At 39.3% G+C, this 17,806-nt stretch overlaps 1 protein-coding gene across 1 annotated transcript in view; it reads left to right on the top strand.

Annotated features, from left to right (window-relative positions):
• Positions 1-7,410: 7,410 nt before the first annotated feature.
• Positions 7,411-17,806, top strand: part of LOC121382341 (amiloride-sensitive sodium channel subunit beta-like) — a 41,245-nt gene continuing 30,849 nt past the window's right edge. The window contains exon 1 of the mRNA XM_041511928.1: positions 7,411-7,633. Coding sequence (XP_041367862.1) covers positions 7,538-7,633 — 96 coding nt within the window. The 5' untranslated portion in view covers positions 7,411-7,537. The remainder of the gene's footprint in view (positions 7,634-17,806) is intronic.

Here is a 17,806-nt window from a genome sequence, read left to right as displayed (position 1 = left end):
CGCTAATATTACTAGGTAGATATTGAGTAATTGTTATGACATGAGCATTATCTTACACTGGTGTGTAATAAATATTAATAGAAAATGTCCCCTTATTTGTTTTCATGAGTATATATAGCTCGAAATCTGCTGCTATACAATCCAGTGCGGAGTTACTGTCATTATATCCATTGCATTATGCGATAAGTATAAGTAAATAAGGAAATATATATAGCAAATACCGGCCTCAGTCGTGTCGTAGTTGAGCCATCGGACATAAGACTGGTAGGTACTGGGTTCGCAGCCCGGTACCGGCCTCAATCGTGTCGTGGTTGAGTCATCGGGCATAAGAATGGTAGGTACTGGGTTCGCTGAACGGTACGGCCTCAGTCGTGTCGTGGTTGAGCCATCGGACATAAGACTGGTAGGTACTGGGTTCGCAGCCCGGTACCGGCCTCAGTCGTGTCGTGGTTGAGCCATCAGACATAAGACTGGTAGGTACTGGGTTCGCAGCCCGGTACCGGTCTCAGTCGTGTCGTGGTTGAGCCATCGGACATAAGACTCGTAGGTACTGGGTTCGCTGAACGGTACGGCCTCAGTCGTGTCGTGGTTGAGTCATCGGACATAAGACTGGTAGGTACTGGGTTCGCAGCCCGGTACCGGCCTCAGTCGTGTCGTGGTTGAGCCATCGGACATAAGACTGGTAGGTACTGGGTTCGCAGCCCGGTACCGGCCTCAGTCGTGTCGTGGTTGAGCCATCGGACATAAGTCTGGTAGGTACTGGGTTCGCTGAACGGTACGGCCTCAGTCGTGTCGTGGTTAAGCCATCGGACATAAGTCTGGTAGGTACTGGGTTCGCTGAACGGTACGGCCTCAGTCGTGTCGTGGTTAAGCCATCGGACATAAGTCTGGTAGGTACTGGGTTCGCTGAACGGTACGGCCTCAGTCGTGTCGTGGTTAAGCCATCGGACATAAGACTGGTAGGTACTGGGTTCGCTGAACGGTACGGACTTTTACATAATGGGTAGGTGTAAGACCACTACATCGACTTCTCTTTCACTAAACACTTACAACTAACCAATAACTCTTTGTCCTTGAGTTTTTCCCGTTCCAACTAGTTCACTACAACTGGACAAAGGCCGTGGTATGCGCTTTCCTCTCTGTGGAAAAGTGCATATAAAGATCCCTTGGTGCATTAGGAAAAATGTAGCGGGTTTCCTCTGATACTACGAATCAGAATGACCAAATATTTGACATCCAATAGCCGACGATTAATTAATCAATGTGCTCCGGTGGTGTCATTAAACAAAACAAAGTTTAACTTTGTCCTGGACAGATAGCCCAGATAGCTGATGTATGTGCCCAGGTCAGCGTGTTTGAACTTTAATTGAATATAACTACGAAAATAAGTATAAATGAATGAATGAATAGCAAATATTGACTACAACGAAAAACCTCGTCCACATTATTAGGACGGTAATTGTGTTTCTGGTAGTCAGTCCAACAGTACTGACATTCAATCCCACGTGAGGCGGGACGTGGCCCAGTGGTAAAGCCCAATGCGCAGTTGGCCTTTGATCGATCCCCGTCGGTGGGCCCATTCGGTTATTTTTTGTTCCGGCCAGTGCACCACGACTGGTATATCAAAGGCCGTGGTATGTGCTATCCTGTCTGTGGGATGGTGCATATAAAAGGTCCCTTGCTACTAATGGAAAAAAATGTAGCGGGTTTCCTCTCTAAGACTATATGTTAAAATTACCAAATGTTTGCCATCCAATAGCTGATGATTAATAAATCAATGTGATCTAGTGGTGCCGTTAAACAAAACAAAATTTAACTGTTCAATCCCACATTGCATCTTAATATTTCATACAGGCATAACTACTCTTGTAGTGATTTAAGTTTGGTTTCAAATACCATATGTCCCCTTATTTCTTTCTATCTGTAAAATTGTGTTTCCTTTTCTACATTATACAATACCAAAGTGTATAGTCTGGTTGAAATATCAGTTCTCATTATTGGTCTAAAATGGCCGAAGTCAGGATCACAATTGACATTCATTCCCACATTATATCTGTATTTTATTGAGACAGTAACTACTCTTGTAGTGATTTAAGTTTGGTTTCAAATACCATGTGTTCCCTTATTTCTTTCCTTCGGTATATTTAAAGCTAGGGGCCTAATTCACAAAGGTCTCCGAGGCTCTGCTAGACAACAAAGCATCCTCTTTGCAAGTCGTTTTGCATTGTACTGCGATATCGCAAAGTTGCGAGAGTTTAGTGAATTAGGTCCCTGCTATCACGAGTATATGTTTAAAATTATTTAATACTTTAGAATAGATCATCCATATTTATATACTTACCGTAGCATTCCATTTTCCTATAATCCTTTAGCCACGTTCTCTAATGGCGGGATGTAAACCCAGTGGTCGGTCTGGGGTCGATCCCCGTCGGCGGGATCATTGATCTATTTCTCATTCCAGTCACTGCACCACGACTGGTGTATCCAAAGCCATGGTATGTGATATACTGTCGTAAAAGATCCCTTGCTACTAATGGAGAAATGTAGCGGGTTTATTCTCTAAGACTATATGTCAAAATATCCAAATGTTTGACATCCATAGCCAATGATTAAGAAATCAATGTGCTCTGGCGGTGTCATTAAACAAAACAAACTTTAAGTTAACTTTCCATATTCTTTAATCTGCGTCACATAAAATGTCTAATTCTCCATTTTAATACCCAGAAGAGGTGCACTATTTCACTGTTGTGTTACAGCCATACAGTATATCAAAGGCCACAGACGCATGTTACCAAGATGCATGTTGCACGAAGACAGCTGGTGATAACCGTTGATAAACGATATCACGTTAGTTTATTAACAAATGTAGTTATATTTGTACTTTAAATCATTAAAAGGGACGTGGTATGTGCTGTCCTGTCTGTGGGAACGTGCATATTAAATAACCCTTGCTGCTAATAGAAAAAATGTAGCAAGGTTCCTCTTAGACTGTGTGTCAAGAATGACCAAATGTTTAACACCCAACAGATGATGATTAACAAAAAAAGAAAAAAGAAAGAAATGTTTTATTTAACGACGCACTCAACACATTGTATTCACGGTTATATGGCGTCAGACATATGGTTAAGGACCACAACTATATTAAGACAGGAAACCCGCTGTCGCCACTTCATGGGCTAAACTTTCCGATTAGCAGCAAGGGATCTTTTATATGCACCATCCCATAGACAGGGTAGTACATACCACGGCCTTTGATATACCAGTCGTGGTGCACTGGCTGGAACGAGAAATAGCCCAATGAGCCCACCGACAGGGATCGATCCCACACCGACCGCGCATCGAGCAAGCGCTGTTACACTGGGCTACGTCTCGCCCCCATGATTAATAAAGCAATGTTTGACTGTTTATATATATAAAGAAAAAAAAGTTTGCCACGGTACCATTGGTGGACTTTCACACCTGTGACAAAACGAGATATTGTCAAATGTTTCTTAGTTGAATTCAGACCCGTGATGACGCTGTATATGCATTCAGCAATCTAGTTAAAATTAGCTCGACTATTACATGTGGATCTAACAGCAGCCCTTTGGAGCTCATGTCTAGTTGACCTTTCATTTGACCAATCAAAACCTTACTTGCAAAATCATGCCAGCAATTTGAAAAGAATTTGAAAACATTCGGGATTATGCCGAGGGTATACAAAATGATTCGGGTGAATTACGAAGTATGCCGGAAACTAATTTCAATATAAAATTTTATATAAAATTCGTTTCAAGACGGAAAAAAAACACGTGATGGTATAGCCATAAAATCTGTTTATACTAGTATACAATCCAGAGTTTATTACTGCACTTTTCTCCCTGTTTTTTCAATGTTGAAATAGACCAACAAGTTCGCCTATTGCATAAATAGTCTCGCCCGATATTTTTAGAATTTGTATGCTACCGAATAACGCTATAAAAGGCGAAGTGTAATTGGTCAATATTTAAATTGTTATTTATAGATGAAATGCCACCTGGACATGGGAGTCCACGCAATGCTGTTAGATCTACCAGTAGAGCAAATTTTAATCCAATTGATGCATTCAGAGGAACGCCAGTGTTTTATTATAAAAACAAATATATATATATACATGTATATTATTCATTTGTTTACGGCAATGAATTAGAACACAAAACTGGGGCATGGTGCAGCAGCCTTTTATATATTGCTAGCTAGAACACTGTATTCATTCAAGTGGTTTTATAGTAAACGTAAACACGATAGATACCATTATGTTAATGTGTGTCTTCATACCCTGGGTAACATTCATTTGATAATCCAGACGTTATGATCCCCTGTTTCTCAAGGCAAATAATAGTTCTATTATGAGAGTAGTAGACAATGGGATATCAGTTCTCCTGACTGACCAGTACTGCTTCTAACTATTGGCACTGTTACTGGAGTTGATGCTAAACACATCTAAGTTTAGTAATAGTAAATAATTATGAGTAATCATGAAAGTTATCGCTGATTATGATTACATTAGCAATGTAATCGATTACGATTGCGATTACATGACATTCTCAAAAAATGTAATCGATTACGATTGCGATTACATGAAAACATGTAATCGATTACAATCGATTACTGATTACGATTACCCCATCTCTGATATATATCGAGACAGGCGACGCTCCTTCAGAGTTTTTAATCGTTCGGTATTCAGAGTAAAGGGTTTTCCGGTTTTCAGGGGTTTATTTCAGTGGTTAAAGCTGCGTAAAACGCGGGTCCGTGAAAAAAGTTCGGTGTTGAGGGAATTCCGGTTTACTGAGGGTCCGGTTTAGAGAAGTTTCACTGTATATATATATATATATATATATTGTATATATATATATGTTAATATTTTTGCATTTTCCATTCAGTTTTGTTAGATTAAGTATACATTTGGTATTAATTTGTATTATATGTCATGTTGAAGAAAAATATTCCACATTCTTGAAATTCCAAGTACCTGATATTCCAGTACCTTTTAGGAGCTGATGCTTTCTAGAATGTTCCAGTACTTTTTAGAATGTTCCAGTGCTGTCTAGAATGTTCCAGTACTTTCTAGAACGTTCTAGTGCTGTCCCCAGATGGTGTATATATAGGCCTATACGTGTATAGGTCAACTTAGTATTTTTCAGGTGCGCAATATCTGTATCGCGAAGCTGCTTATATTCTGGCGATTCATTTTGTTACGTTTGTGGATTCTACATTGGCCCAAGGCAGGTAAAGCACGGAATCAAAGTATCTACGAAATTTGCACAAGCTTATGAACTATACTTTGGCATGAAGATTGGGGATGAAGACAAATCATGGGTTCCACACGTAGTTTGTGGTACATGTCGATCGAATTTCGAGGGGTGGATGCGAGGTAACCGCCCCTCAATGCCCTTTGCCATACCCCGAATATGGAGAGAACCACAGAACCATGTGAATGACTGCTACTTCTGTATGGTGGATATTTCAAGATTCAAGAAAACGAAAAATCGACATATCACATATCCAGGTATTCCATCATCTATTGCTCCAGTTCCACACTCTGAAGAACTGTCTGTTCCGAGACCACCTGCTACAGATTTGGAGAGTGAAGGTGAACATTTTGAATATGAATCTGAAAAATCTTACGTTGGTCATACTGACGAAGAAAAGAAGCAACCACACTTTCCAAACCAGCAGGAACTGGATAATTTGTTTCGAGATCTCAGGCTGACGAAGTCTAATGCAGAGCTTCTAACATCAAGACTGATGGAGTGGAACCTTTTGAACAACAATTGTCGAACTACAGCTGCTAGGAAAAGACATGAAAGGTTCTCAAAATATTTTTTGTGAAAGATGATTTATGTTTCTGTAACGACATTGCGAACTTGTTTCAAGAACTGAGTATTGGTCATGAACCAAATGATTGGCGTCTCTTCATAGACAGTTCTTCCCGAAGTCTCAAATGTGTTCTTCTGCACAATGGAAATCAGTATCCATCAATACCAATATGGCACTCTGTGCATATAAAGGAAAACTACGAAAATGTAAAATTTCTTCTGGAAACTATAGACTACAACAGGTACAAATGGCAGGTCTGTGGCGATTTCAAAATGATTAGCTTCTTAAAAGAACTCCATGGAGGCTATACAAAACATTCTTGCTTTCTTTGCCTGTGGGACAGTCGTACTACATCTCAACACTACCGCAAAAGATACTGGCCTCAAAGAGAACACTTTAATGTGAAGTACCAGCCCTTGGTAGAATCCGAAAAAGTCCGTCTGCCTCCACTGTATATCAAACTTGGGCTTGTCAAACAGTTTGTGAAAGCACTGAACAAAGAAGGCGAAGCTTTCAAATACATTTCCAACATGTTTCCACATCTGTCAAAAGCAAAAATCGAAGGTGGTATTTTTACCGGACCAGATGTTCGCATGATGCTTCAGTCACAAAAATTTGAACAAAAAATTACATCAAAGGAATGAAACGCTTGGCGGTCGTTTAGAGAAGTGGTTGAAACTTTCCTTGGAAATAACAAAAATGGGAATTACGAACAGTTAATAGAAAAGTTGATAAAGCTTGGATGCCGGATGTTTTTAAAATTGCATTTCCTCCATTCTCGGAGATTTCACCAAGATATATCAACAATGGAAAGAAGATATCAAGGGAAATGGGACTGCAACATGATGGGTGACTATCTGTGGGGATTGGTACATGATGACCCATCATGCCATTGACGAAAAGTACGAAAACCTATTCATTTTTTATTTGTAATCTTTGTTAAACATGCAGAATATCTATGTAATATTTGCGTTAATAAATGCCATTAAAACCCCCATAAATATAGTGTTCTGTATATGTCTTTGGAGCGAAAAATTTCATAAATTCGTAAAACATTTCCTAAAAATAGTGAAAGTGATATTCTGTGACTAAAACTAACACTAGAAGAAGTAGTGACACTTTTGTAATCAGTACACTTTAACTAAACATAATCAACACAAACATTGACAAAACTAAGAACTTTGAAAATTTCTGTTACATTATTTAATGATGATTAAATGGTGTTTAATGATAATTAAATGACGTTACAGTCTGGTGAGGAGAGATTGTAGCTTAAAAGACAAAAATAAGTTGTCCCTTACACTCTACCATATATATGTGCATGTGGAGGCTTGATGGAAATCTAACATGTACAATGTGCAAAAACAAGCTGACGGCGATTTTCACGCACTGACATAATGAGTGCCCTTTGGAAACAAAAGACTATAAATAGACTGACCACCCGTCCAACCCGAACACCGAGTTTAAAGCTCTGCGGCTTGTCTCCCTGGTATTCACCAGTTCAATACGACTGTTCAATAGCGTCCCCACAATGAGCAGCAGGTATCTGTAGTTTGTTATTAAGTCGGTTTCACATGGTTGCCTCTCAGTCGTTTGCGTGCATGCAGTTCAACTACAAGTGAAGTTTTGACACATACACAGAATTCCGTTCGAGTTAGCAGACGTGCATGAAAGGATTATCATATAGTTTTTAAACATGACTAACACTACGAATTGGGGATTTTTGACAGATATGCCTGGATATTCCGGACACTTTAGCAACTTCCAGGAACCCCCAGCTGATTATGACGGAGTAAGTAAATATATATTTAAATTTTTTATTTTTTATTTTTACAGACAAACACATAACAGTAGTAAATAAATATATAAATGATATATGTATTCAATAATTACCAATACCAATACTGGTCCTTGCAACACAACAACTTTAAACGTCAAGGCTCCAAACTGACAAGCAGCAAAAGGAAACTGACCCTCAAAATACATTACTTTCAACTATCAACCTCACAAGCAATCTTTTATTTTCGCCCCAAAGCTTTGTACAAATTAAAGGGACATTCCTGAGTTTGTTGCAAATTTCAAGATGTTATCGACTAACAGAGACTTTTTAACGATTGTAATTACATATCAAATATATTTTTCTGTATAAAATATTAGTGGCTGTATATTAAAAGTGTTTCTGATCGTTCTAATATTTGTACTAGGTTAAATTTCATTTTATTTCCTAAAATATTGTTTTTTCGTACGTAGGAAAATATTTGGGGAAAATATCCGCCCGGTCCCCCCCCTCCCCTAACCCTAACCTTAAACCCAACCCCAACCCCAACCCCAACCCCAACCCCTAACCCTAACTAAAAATAATAACGGAGGGGACCGGGCGGATATTATACCATAGGATCGGTATTACTTGTCGTCAAACCCCAAAGTATATTTTCGTTTTCAAAATTTACTGTTGTATATGTTTTAGTGGATTTGTTTCTGTTTTGTTTGTTTTTCGTTTGGGGTAAGGGTGGGTTTAGGAGTATGAATGGATGTTCGTTCGTTTGTTTATTTTGTTTTGTTTTTTAACGAGAGCTTTATAACCATAATGTACATAATTAAACTATATGGTACATAATTAAACCATATATTACATAATTAAACAACATGCTACATAATTGAACTATACGCTACATAATTAAACAATACGATACACAATTGAACGTGTCGCCACCCAATTAACCAACAGGCTACTTAATTAAACAATAAGCTATGTAGTAATTAAACAACATGCTACATAATTAAACGTAGCGTGGGGATTTGTGTCCGTTTAATTCACTAATACCCAAGCGGAGTCGGCAACGTAATAATATTTATAGCTTAGTTATAAGTTATACAACATATATTGCATAAAAGGAATATATCATTGACATGCATAATTTGTCTTCATTCTATAGACCCCGCGCGTGCTGTAACCTCACCGTGGTGCAGGGGTGTAACATTCTCTTTGAGAATGGCCAATACAGCACAAATCCCTTTGTTTTTTTCGAGATATAATTGAAATTTTGAGTAAAAGTCAGTATCTATCTGTGATATTTGTAGTTTTTCACAATTCTTTACACTGTTTATTTAAATTTTGAATTTTTATATTGATGTTGATTATCACTTTATTTGTTTACATTACCAGTTTGACACCCAATAGCCGATGTATTTTTCGTGCTGCGGTGTCGTTAAACATTCATTCATTCATTCATTCATTCATTCTATAGACCCCAAAAGGACACACAAATAACTGTAAGAGGCCTTAATATAATCTAACGCCTGTAGGCTAATCCCCAGACCGCAAAGAGAACTGAAATAAATATTGTTTAAACCAAACAAATAACTTAGGGGAGGGGGGAGGTATGAAAAGTGTGTTTGTGTTGTTTAACGACACCACTAGAGCACATTGATTTATTAATCATCGGCTATTGGATATCAAACATTTGGTAATTTTGACATATATTCTTAGAGAGGAAACCCGCCACATTTTTGTCCATTAATAGCAAAGGGTCTTTTATATGCACCATCCCAGGATAGCACATACTACTGCTTCTGGTGTACTGGTTGGAATGAGAAATAGCCCAATGTGCCCACCGACGGGATCGAGCCCAGACCGACCGCGCATCAAGCGGGCGCTTTACCTCTGGGCTACGTCCCGCCACGGGGGAGGTATGGAAGTCCTGCCATGCAGTCGCCTTCAGATAAATAAGATGGTGCATCGGAGTTAGCCTTTTCTGTATACGAGTGTTTTGAATTTATTACGTAATGAAGAGTTCATAATATCCAACAGTGTTATATTCCAAACATTAGTCATTATTGTTTAATAATACAGTATTTGTTTTAGTATGAAGCAACGGCAATACTCACCGACATCTCTTGCAAAGACATTCTGTTTGAACTAATAAACCTGGCAGTTTCATTTTATTACCTTTATTACTAAAAACTAAGCTACGTCCCACCCCTGGAACGAGAAGATTGCAGGCGAGTGTGCAGGAAATTATGTTGGGAGGAGGGTGCAGTGGCGTAGCGAGGGGGAGACCACGGGGGCCATGCCCCACCCCAATGAAAACTCTTTTTTTTCTAAAACTGTATTAATAGTGTGGGTTGCTTCGGTGGTGTAGTTAAGTCATCGGACATAAGGCTGGTAGGTACTGGGCTCGCACGTGGGTACCGGCTCCCACCAACAGCGAGTTTTAACGACTCAGTGGGAAGGTGTAAGACCACTACACCCTCTTCTCTCACTGACCACTAACAACTAATCTTCTGTCCTGGACAGATATCCCAGATAGCTTACGTGTGTGTTAAGGACAGCGTGTTTGAACCTTAATTGGATATCAGAACGAACATAAGTTGAAATGAAAAATGAATGTGGTTCCCCCCAATATGCTGAGAGAGATAGAGAGATTGAGAGAGACAGAAAGAAATGTTTTATTTAACGACGCCACTCAACACATTTTATTTACGGTTATATGGCGTCAGACATATGGTTAAGGACCACACAGATTTTGAGAGGAAACCCGCTGTCGCCACTTCGATTAGCAGCAAGGGATCTTTTATTTGCGCTTCCCACAGGCTGGATAGCACAAACCATGGCCTTTGTTGAACCAGTTATGGTCGGTGCAAGTGGTTTACACCTACCCATTGAGCCTTGCGGAGCACTCACTCAGGGTTTCGAGTCGGTATCTGGATTCAAAATCCCATGCCTCGACTGGGATCCGAACCCAGTACCTACCAGCCTGTTGACAGATGGCCTAACCACGACGCCACTGAGGCCGGTAAAAAATAGAGATAGAGATAGAGATAGAGACAGAGATAGAGACAGAGGCAGAGACATACAGATATATATATATAGATATAGATATATAGATAGATATAGAAATAGATATATAGAGATAGATATAGAGCTATAGATAGAGATATATAGAGAGAGAGCGAGAGCGAGAGCGAGAGAGAGAGAGAGTGAAAGTGAGTGAAAGTGAGTAAAGTAAAGTGAGTAAAGTAAATAACGGTCCAAATAACTTGCTCATAGAAATCTATTCTCCTTAGTGGACTCGATTTTGTTTGGGGGGAGGGGGTTGGGGCCGTATTCGTCCAAATTATTTTCATCTCACAACCTAGACTTGCTCTATGTTAAGCAATATCCACCGACAGCAACCACCCCTAACATTAACCAACTAGTTCACTGCTACCTGATGTGGCCAGTTTAACGTGAAGCGCATAAACAAGTTCTGCGAACATTTTGTTTTTACTCGGTCTGGCTGAACTCGGACCAGGTGTCGCAGTTTTGTTAGTTGTTTCTTTTCAACGGGTTATGTATGTATGTATAATGCATGTTGATCTGTCGCTTATTGCATACGCATTCGGCCATGCGTGTTGGCATCAAATGCGCGGTTGCGTACACAGCTAAATAAAACATACAGTGCAAGCCCCCATCTATGAATAATCGAATATATCAGTACTATCTATGAATAATCGAATATATCAGTACTATCTATATAACAAAAAATAACAAAAATACCCAGAAATTACAATAGGACGTCATTCTTCTCTCTGTTTTTCGTGACAAAATGCTTTTGATAAACTTGAAAATAACTGAAAATAACAGCCTTACTTTTTGATAGCCAGTAATAAAAACGAGTCGACTGTCAACATTGTTAACAATGCTAGTCGTAAGTAGCGCAACGAAGCCCAAAATTCAGTGTCACAGGTCAACGAGTTGTTCGGTGTTGGTCGTCAATACATATTACAGAGACCTTCATCTATAGACCTGGGCCCCGTTCCACGGGTCAACGTGTTGTTCGGTGTTGGTCGTCAATACATATTACAGAGACCTTCATCTACAAACCTGGGCCCCGTTCCACAGGTCAACGAGTTGTTCGGTGTTGGTCGTCAATACATATTACAGAGACCTTCATCTGTAGACCTGGGCCACGTTCCACAGGTCAACGAGTTGTTCGGTGTTGGTCGTCAATACATATTACAGAGACCTTCATCTGTAGACCTGGGCCCCGTTCCACAGGTCAACGAGTTGTTCGGTGTTGGTCGTCAATACATATTACAGAGACCTTCATCTGTAGACCTGGGCCCCGTTCCACAGGGCAACGAGTTGTTCGGTGTTGGTCGTCAATACATATTACAGAGACCTTCATAAGTAGACCTGGGCCCCGTTCCACAGTCCAACGAGTTGTTCGGTGTTGGTCGTCAATACATATTACAGAGACCTTCATAAGTAGACCTGGGCCCCGTTCCACAGGTCAACGAGTTGTTCAGTGTTGGTCGTCAATACATATTACAGAGACCTTCATCTATAGACCTGGGCCCGGTCCACAAAGCGATTTTAGCACTAAGATCACCTTAGTGCGTAAGGCAGCTATGCACTTAAGGTGATCTTAGGGCTAAGATCGCTTCGTGGAACGGGGCCCTGTAACACATGAACTCTACGTTCAGCCAGCTAACGTTCGCAAACTATTTGAATGTTTCCCGACGTAGTCATTTGGTTTAACGTAAAACGCATAAACCAGTCTAGCGGACGTTTTTCTTCTGAACTCCGCTCTGGTTACTGTTACAATAGATTAAAACACGAGTCTATAGCCTGGAAATGGGATATAACCTCTTAAAATAGACTATATATAGCCTGGAAATGGGGAAATACCCTTTAAAAATAGACGAGTTCGTCTCCATAACCACTACTACTTCACAGAGGTACGTCCGTCTTTAGCATGGCAAACATTCAGGTTGACCGTAAACACTTCAGAAATTGATAATCTAAACAATACAATCTAAGTAATGTCTGATTTCAATTATCAACAAACGGCTTTAATAGTGAGAAATACGCCGTAGTGTTTAAAAACTCGAGTCTGTCACTTTAAAGGGATTGACCCTAGTTTCAACCCGTGAAAATTAACACTTAGTATAGTTAATCTACAAACCTGTAACACATTTGGATAAAGTTACAATTGAGTTAAACATCAGTAGGCTATTACTTCTCAGACGCACGTGCGTTTTTAAATATATGAGGAATGCATTTTGTGATATTAAAAACACCAGGATGACTAAAAACTCTTCGAATGTAGGGAAACTGATAATGTAAACCATAAAATCTAAGTAAAGTATGATTTCAGTTGTCAAAAACGGCTGTAATAGTAAAATATATTCCTTAGTGTTTAAAAACTAGGGTATGTCGCTTTAAACAAACTTAGTGTATATTTTCACGGATTCAAACTAGGGTCTACGACTTTAAACTATTCACTAAAAGTTCGTAACGTTCCTATATTGCAGTGCGATATAATTAACCAAACCGTATGGATGATTCACAAAAACTTATGATCACCGATAACATAACAAACAAAAAGAAGGAAGCGGCATGGATGGTAATTACGGAGGCTCTACATTTTAAACTCTGTTCGACGTACAGTTGCAGATTTACAGGTGAAAATGGAATAATGTACACAAAAACAGGTTATGCAATGACACCAATAATGACATAAACAAAACGGGTGGAAGGGAAGCAAATCAACATACTCTATGACTGGCCGATTTGGGGATTTGGGAGAGCGAATTGTTGGAGTCTACACAATTTCATAAGTGTTCCATATAATTTAAATTTATATTGAAGATGTAATAACATTTTATTTGGTTTAAATCGGGTCTAATTTCTTTTCGAAATCTTCAGACAGTTTGTGCCGATTTGCGTTATCGGTTACTTGTTCTCCGTGTTATCACAAAACTGAGAGTAGTTCGTGAATAGGGTTAGAAACCTTGAACCGGTCTCGGTGGCGCAGTGGTTAAGCCATCGGACTACAGGCTGGTAGATACAGTGTTCGCAGCCCGGTACCGGCTCTAACCCAGAGCGAGTTCTTAAGAGCTCAATGAGTAGGTGTAATGCCACTACACCCTCTTCTCTCTCACTAACCAACTAACAACTAACCCACTGTCCTGGACAGACAACCAAGATAGCTGAGGTGTGTGCCCAGGACAGGGTGCTTGAACCTTAATTGGATATAAGCACGAAAATAAGTTGAAATGAAATGGAAACCTTTAGAAGGGCTAAAGGAATCTGTTATGGCATCTCAACGCTTGTGAGAGCTTTGGGAATTGTGCTCCTGGTGGTTGTAAGTTGTATCATCTGAAAAAGGCAGATATATCTGCGATTCCGTCGTACGATAAATATCGCGTGTAGGTGCCGACAAATTAGTCGTCGGGGCAGTTCTTGTTTCCGACGAAAGTTCTCACAACTGTAAGATATTTGTGCGTAAACCTCTTTTCCCACCGACGACCGACATTTTTGTTTTCTCATAGTGCGACCGGTGGGAATTATCGGAGGAAAAGTCTGACGTGGCAGCCCTTACTACGATGAAAATCGGATCATAAGGTCTCTCGCATTATTGCGATATCAGCTGTTCAGTCCCGATTTCATCGCACATTTATCGAAAGACGGAATCGCAGTCTGGTCACGGTTAGTCTAAAACCATCCGAATCGCGTGCATAAACCTCTACACTTTTCTGTTTGTCCGTAGCACGTGTTTATCATCCATGCGATCGACACTGGCATAACAAAATGACTAATAAAATGTCACGACTCCTGTGCTTAACGTACATGTACGTGCATTTAAGTGTAAGGAAAGTTGATCAGTTTGTTAACATATCTTCGTCAGGATTTAAAAGAAAAATACAAGTCAGGAAAAACAGTTCAGCTAAGAAAGCTACCCTGTGATTACTACGGTATTTGAAAAAAAAAAAAAAAAAAGTTTTATTTAACGACGCACTCAACACATTTTAATTACGGTTATATGGCGTCAGACATATGGTTAAGGACCACACAGAGATTGAGATAGGAAACCCGCTGTCGCCACTTCATGGGCTACTCTTTCCGATTAGCAGCAAGGTATCTTTTATATGCACCATCTCACAGACAGGATAGCACATACCACGGCCTTTGATATACCAGTCGTGGTGTACTGGCTGTGACGAGAAATAGCTCAATGGGCCCATCGACGGGGATCGATCCCAGACCGACCGCGCATCGAGCGAGCGCTGTACAACTAAGCTACGTCCCGCCCTTACGGTATTGGAACATGGCGTTTTAGTCCACATTTTGAGCACAGTAATACATTATTAATTCGTATTGCTAGAAATTACACACACACACACACACACGCACGCACGCATGCACGCACACAAACATATATATATATATATACACACACACACACACACACACACACACACACACACACACACATGTGCTCGGCCTTGGTAAAACGTGTGTAGTCGCCTTTAATTTTATTTTTAAAGAATCTCAAATGAAAATAAAAATCTATACATTTCATATTTTATAGCCACATTCAATTTCATAATACTATTTTCATGATTTGACAACACTTTGAGGTTTATTATAGAACAGTTTCATTCATCCGGTGTATCATTTTAAAGAATCCACTACATTGTTTTATTCTTATTTGTTCCTATAACAAAACCCATTTCTGTGGCGTTCATGAACTTCATCTCAAGAAGTGTAATTGCAGGAAATCATTGTTTCGTGTTAGAGTTATACTGTACCTTTTGTTTTCTAATAATACATATAATTAATTAATTGCTGTGCATTATTTCTAACGATAAATAATTTTTAACAATACAAATTAATAATTTATTACTGTGCTCAATTTCGATTAATTAGTAGTGTGGACAAATATGCCATATTCCATATCCAGTGAGTATAAAAAAAACACCCCGAAAAGAAACAAAAAACTATCCTAGTAAGACTCTTTTTCTTAGCTTTTTAGATTTTAATCACTGGTCGATTTTGCTAAGATTATTTAATATATTTCACAAAATAATCAAATGAATAAACATTTTAGTGTTAATGCCGAGAACAACATAGTTCAAGGATTACCAAATACTAATAAACTGATCATGACGGACACAATGATGTTGTTTAGTGATCCAGGATTATTTTATTCAATAAATCGCCACAAACTTTATAATAATGATGATAATGGTGATGACATTGCTAGTGATGATGATTATGGTGATATAGACACACATACGCACGCGTTCTATATATTCCTTTATTATAGTAGTAGTAGGAGTAAGAGGAGCAATAGCAACAGGAGTGGTATAGATACACATACGCAGACGTTCTATATAATCCTTTCTTTTAGCAGTAGGAGGAGGTACAGGAGTAGTATAGATACACACATACGCAGACGTTCTATATAATCCTTTCTTTTAGCAGTAGGAGGAGGTACAGGAGTAGTATAGATACACATACGCAGACGTTCTATATAATCCTTTCTTTTAGCAGTAGTAGGAGGTACAGGAGTAGTATAGACACACACATACGCAGACGTTCTATATACTCCTTTCTTTTAGCAGTAGTAGGAGGTACAGGAGTAGTATAGACACACACATACGCAGACGTTCTATATACTCCTTTCTTTTAGCAGTAGTAGGAGGTACAGGAGTAGTATAGACACACACATACGCAGACGTTCTATATACTCCTTTCTTTTAGCAGTAGGAGGAGGTACAGGAGTAGTATAGACACACACATACGCAGACGTTCTATATACTCCTTTCTTTTAGCAGTAGGAGGAGGTACAGGAGTAGTATAGACACACACATACGCAGACGTTCTATATACTCCTTTCTTTTAGCAGTAGGAGGAGGTACAGGAGTAGTATAGATACACATACGCAGACGTTCTATATAATCCTTTCTTTTAGCAGTAGGAGGAGGTACAGGAGTAGTATAGATACACATATGCAGACGTTCTATATAATCCTTTCTTTTAGCAGTAGGAGGAGGTACAGGAGAAGTATAGATACACATACGCAGACGTTCTATATAATCCTTTCTTTTAGCAGTAGGAGGTACAGGAGTAGTATAGACACACACATACACAGACGTTCTATATAATCCTTTCTTTTAGCAGTAGGAGGTACAGGAGTAGTATAGACACACACATACGCAGACGTTCTATATAATCCTTTCTTTTAGAAGTAGTAGGAGGTACAGGAGTAGTATAGATACACATACACAGACGTTCTATATAATCCTTTCTTTTAGCAGTAGTAGGAGGTACAGGAGTAGTATAGACACACACATACACAGACGTTCTATATAATCCTTTCTTTTAGCAGTAGTAGGAGGTACAGGAGTAGTATAGACACACACATACGCAGACGTTCTATATACTCCTTTCTTTTAGCAGTAGTAGGAGGTACAGGAGTAGTATAGACACACACATACGCAGACGTTCTATATACTCCTTTCTTTTAGCAGTAGTAGGAGGTACAGGAGTAGTATAGACACACACACATACGCAGACGTTCTATATACTCCTTTCTTTTAGCAGTAGTAGGAGGTACAGGAGTAGTATAGACACACACATACACAGACGTTCTATATACTCCTTTCTTTTAGCAGTAGTAGGAGGTACAGGAGTAGTATACACACACACACATACGCAGACGTTCTATATAATCCTTTCTTTTAGCAGTAGTAGGAGGTACAGGAGTAGTATAGACACACACATACGCAGACGTTCTATATACTCCTTTCTTTTAGCAGTAGTAGGAGGTACAGGAGTAGTATAGACACACACATACGCAGACGTTCTATATACTCCTTTCTTTTAGCAGTAGTAGGAGGTACAGGAGTAGTATAGACACACACATACGCAGACGTTCTATATAATCCTTTCTTTTAGCAGTAGTAGGAGGTACAGGAGTAGTATAGACACACACATACGCAGACGTTCTATATAATCCTTTCTTTTAGCAGTAGTAGGAGGTACAGGAGTAGTATAGACACACACATACGCAGACGTTCTATATAATCCTTTCTTTTAGCAGTAGTAGGAGGTACAGGAGTAGTATAGACACACACACATACGCAGACGTTCTATATACTCCTTTCTTTTAGCAGTAGTAGGAGGTACAGG

Source organism: Gigantopelta aegis, chromosome 9 (assembly GCF_016097555.1).
Source record: "Gigantopelta aegis isolate Gae_Host chromosome 9, Gae_host_genome, whole genome shotgun sequence".
NCBI lineage: Eukaryota > Metazoa > Mollusca > Gastropoda > Neomphalida > Peltospiridae > Gigantopelta > Gigantopelta aegis.
Note: the sequence above shows the minus strand (reverse complement) of the source record. Positions and strands in the feature narration are given on the sequence as shown.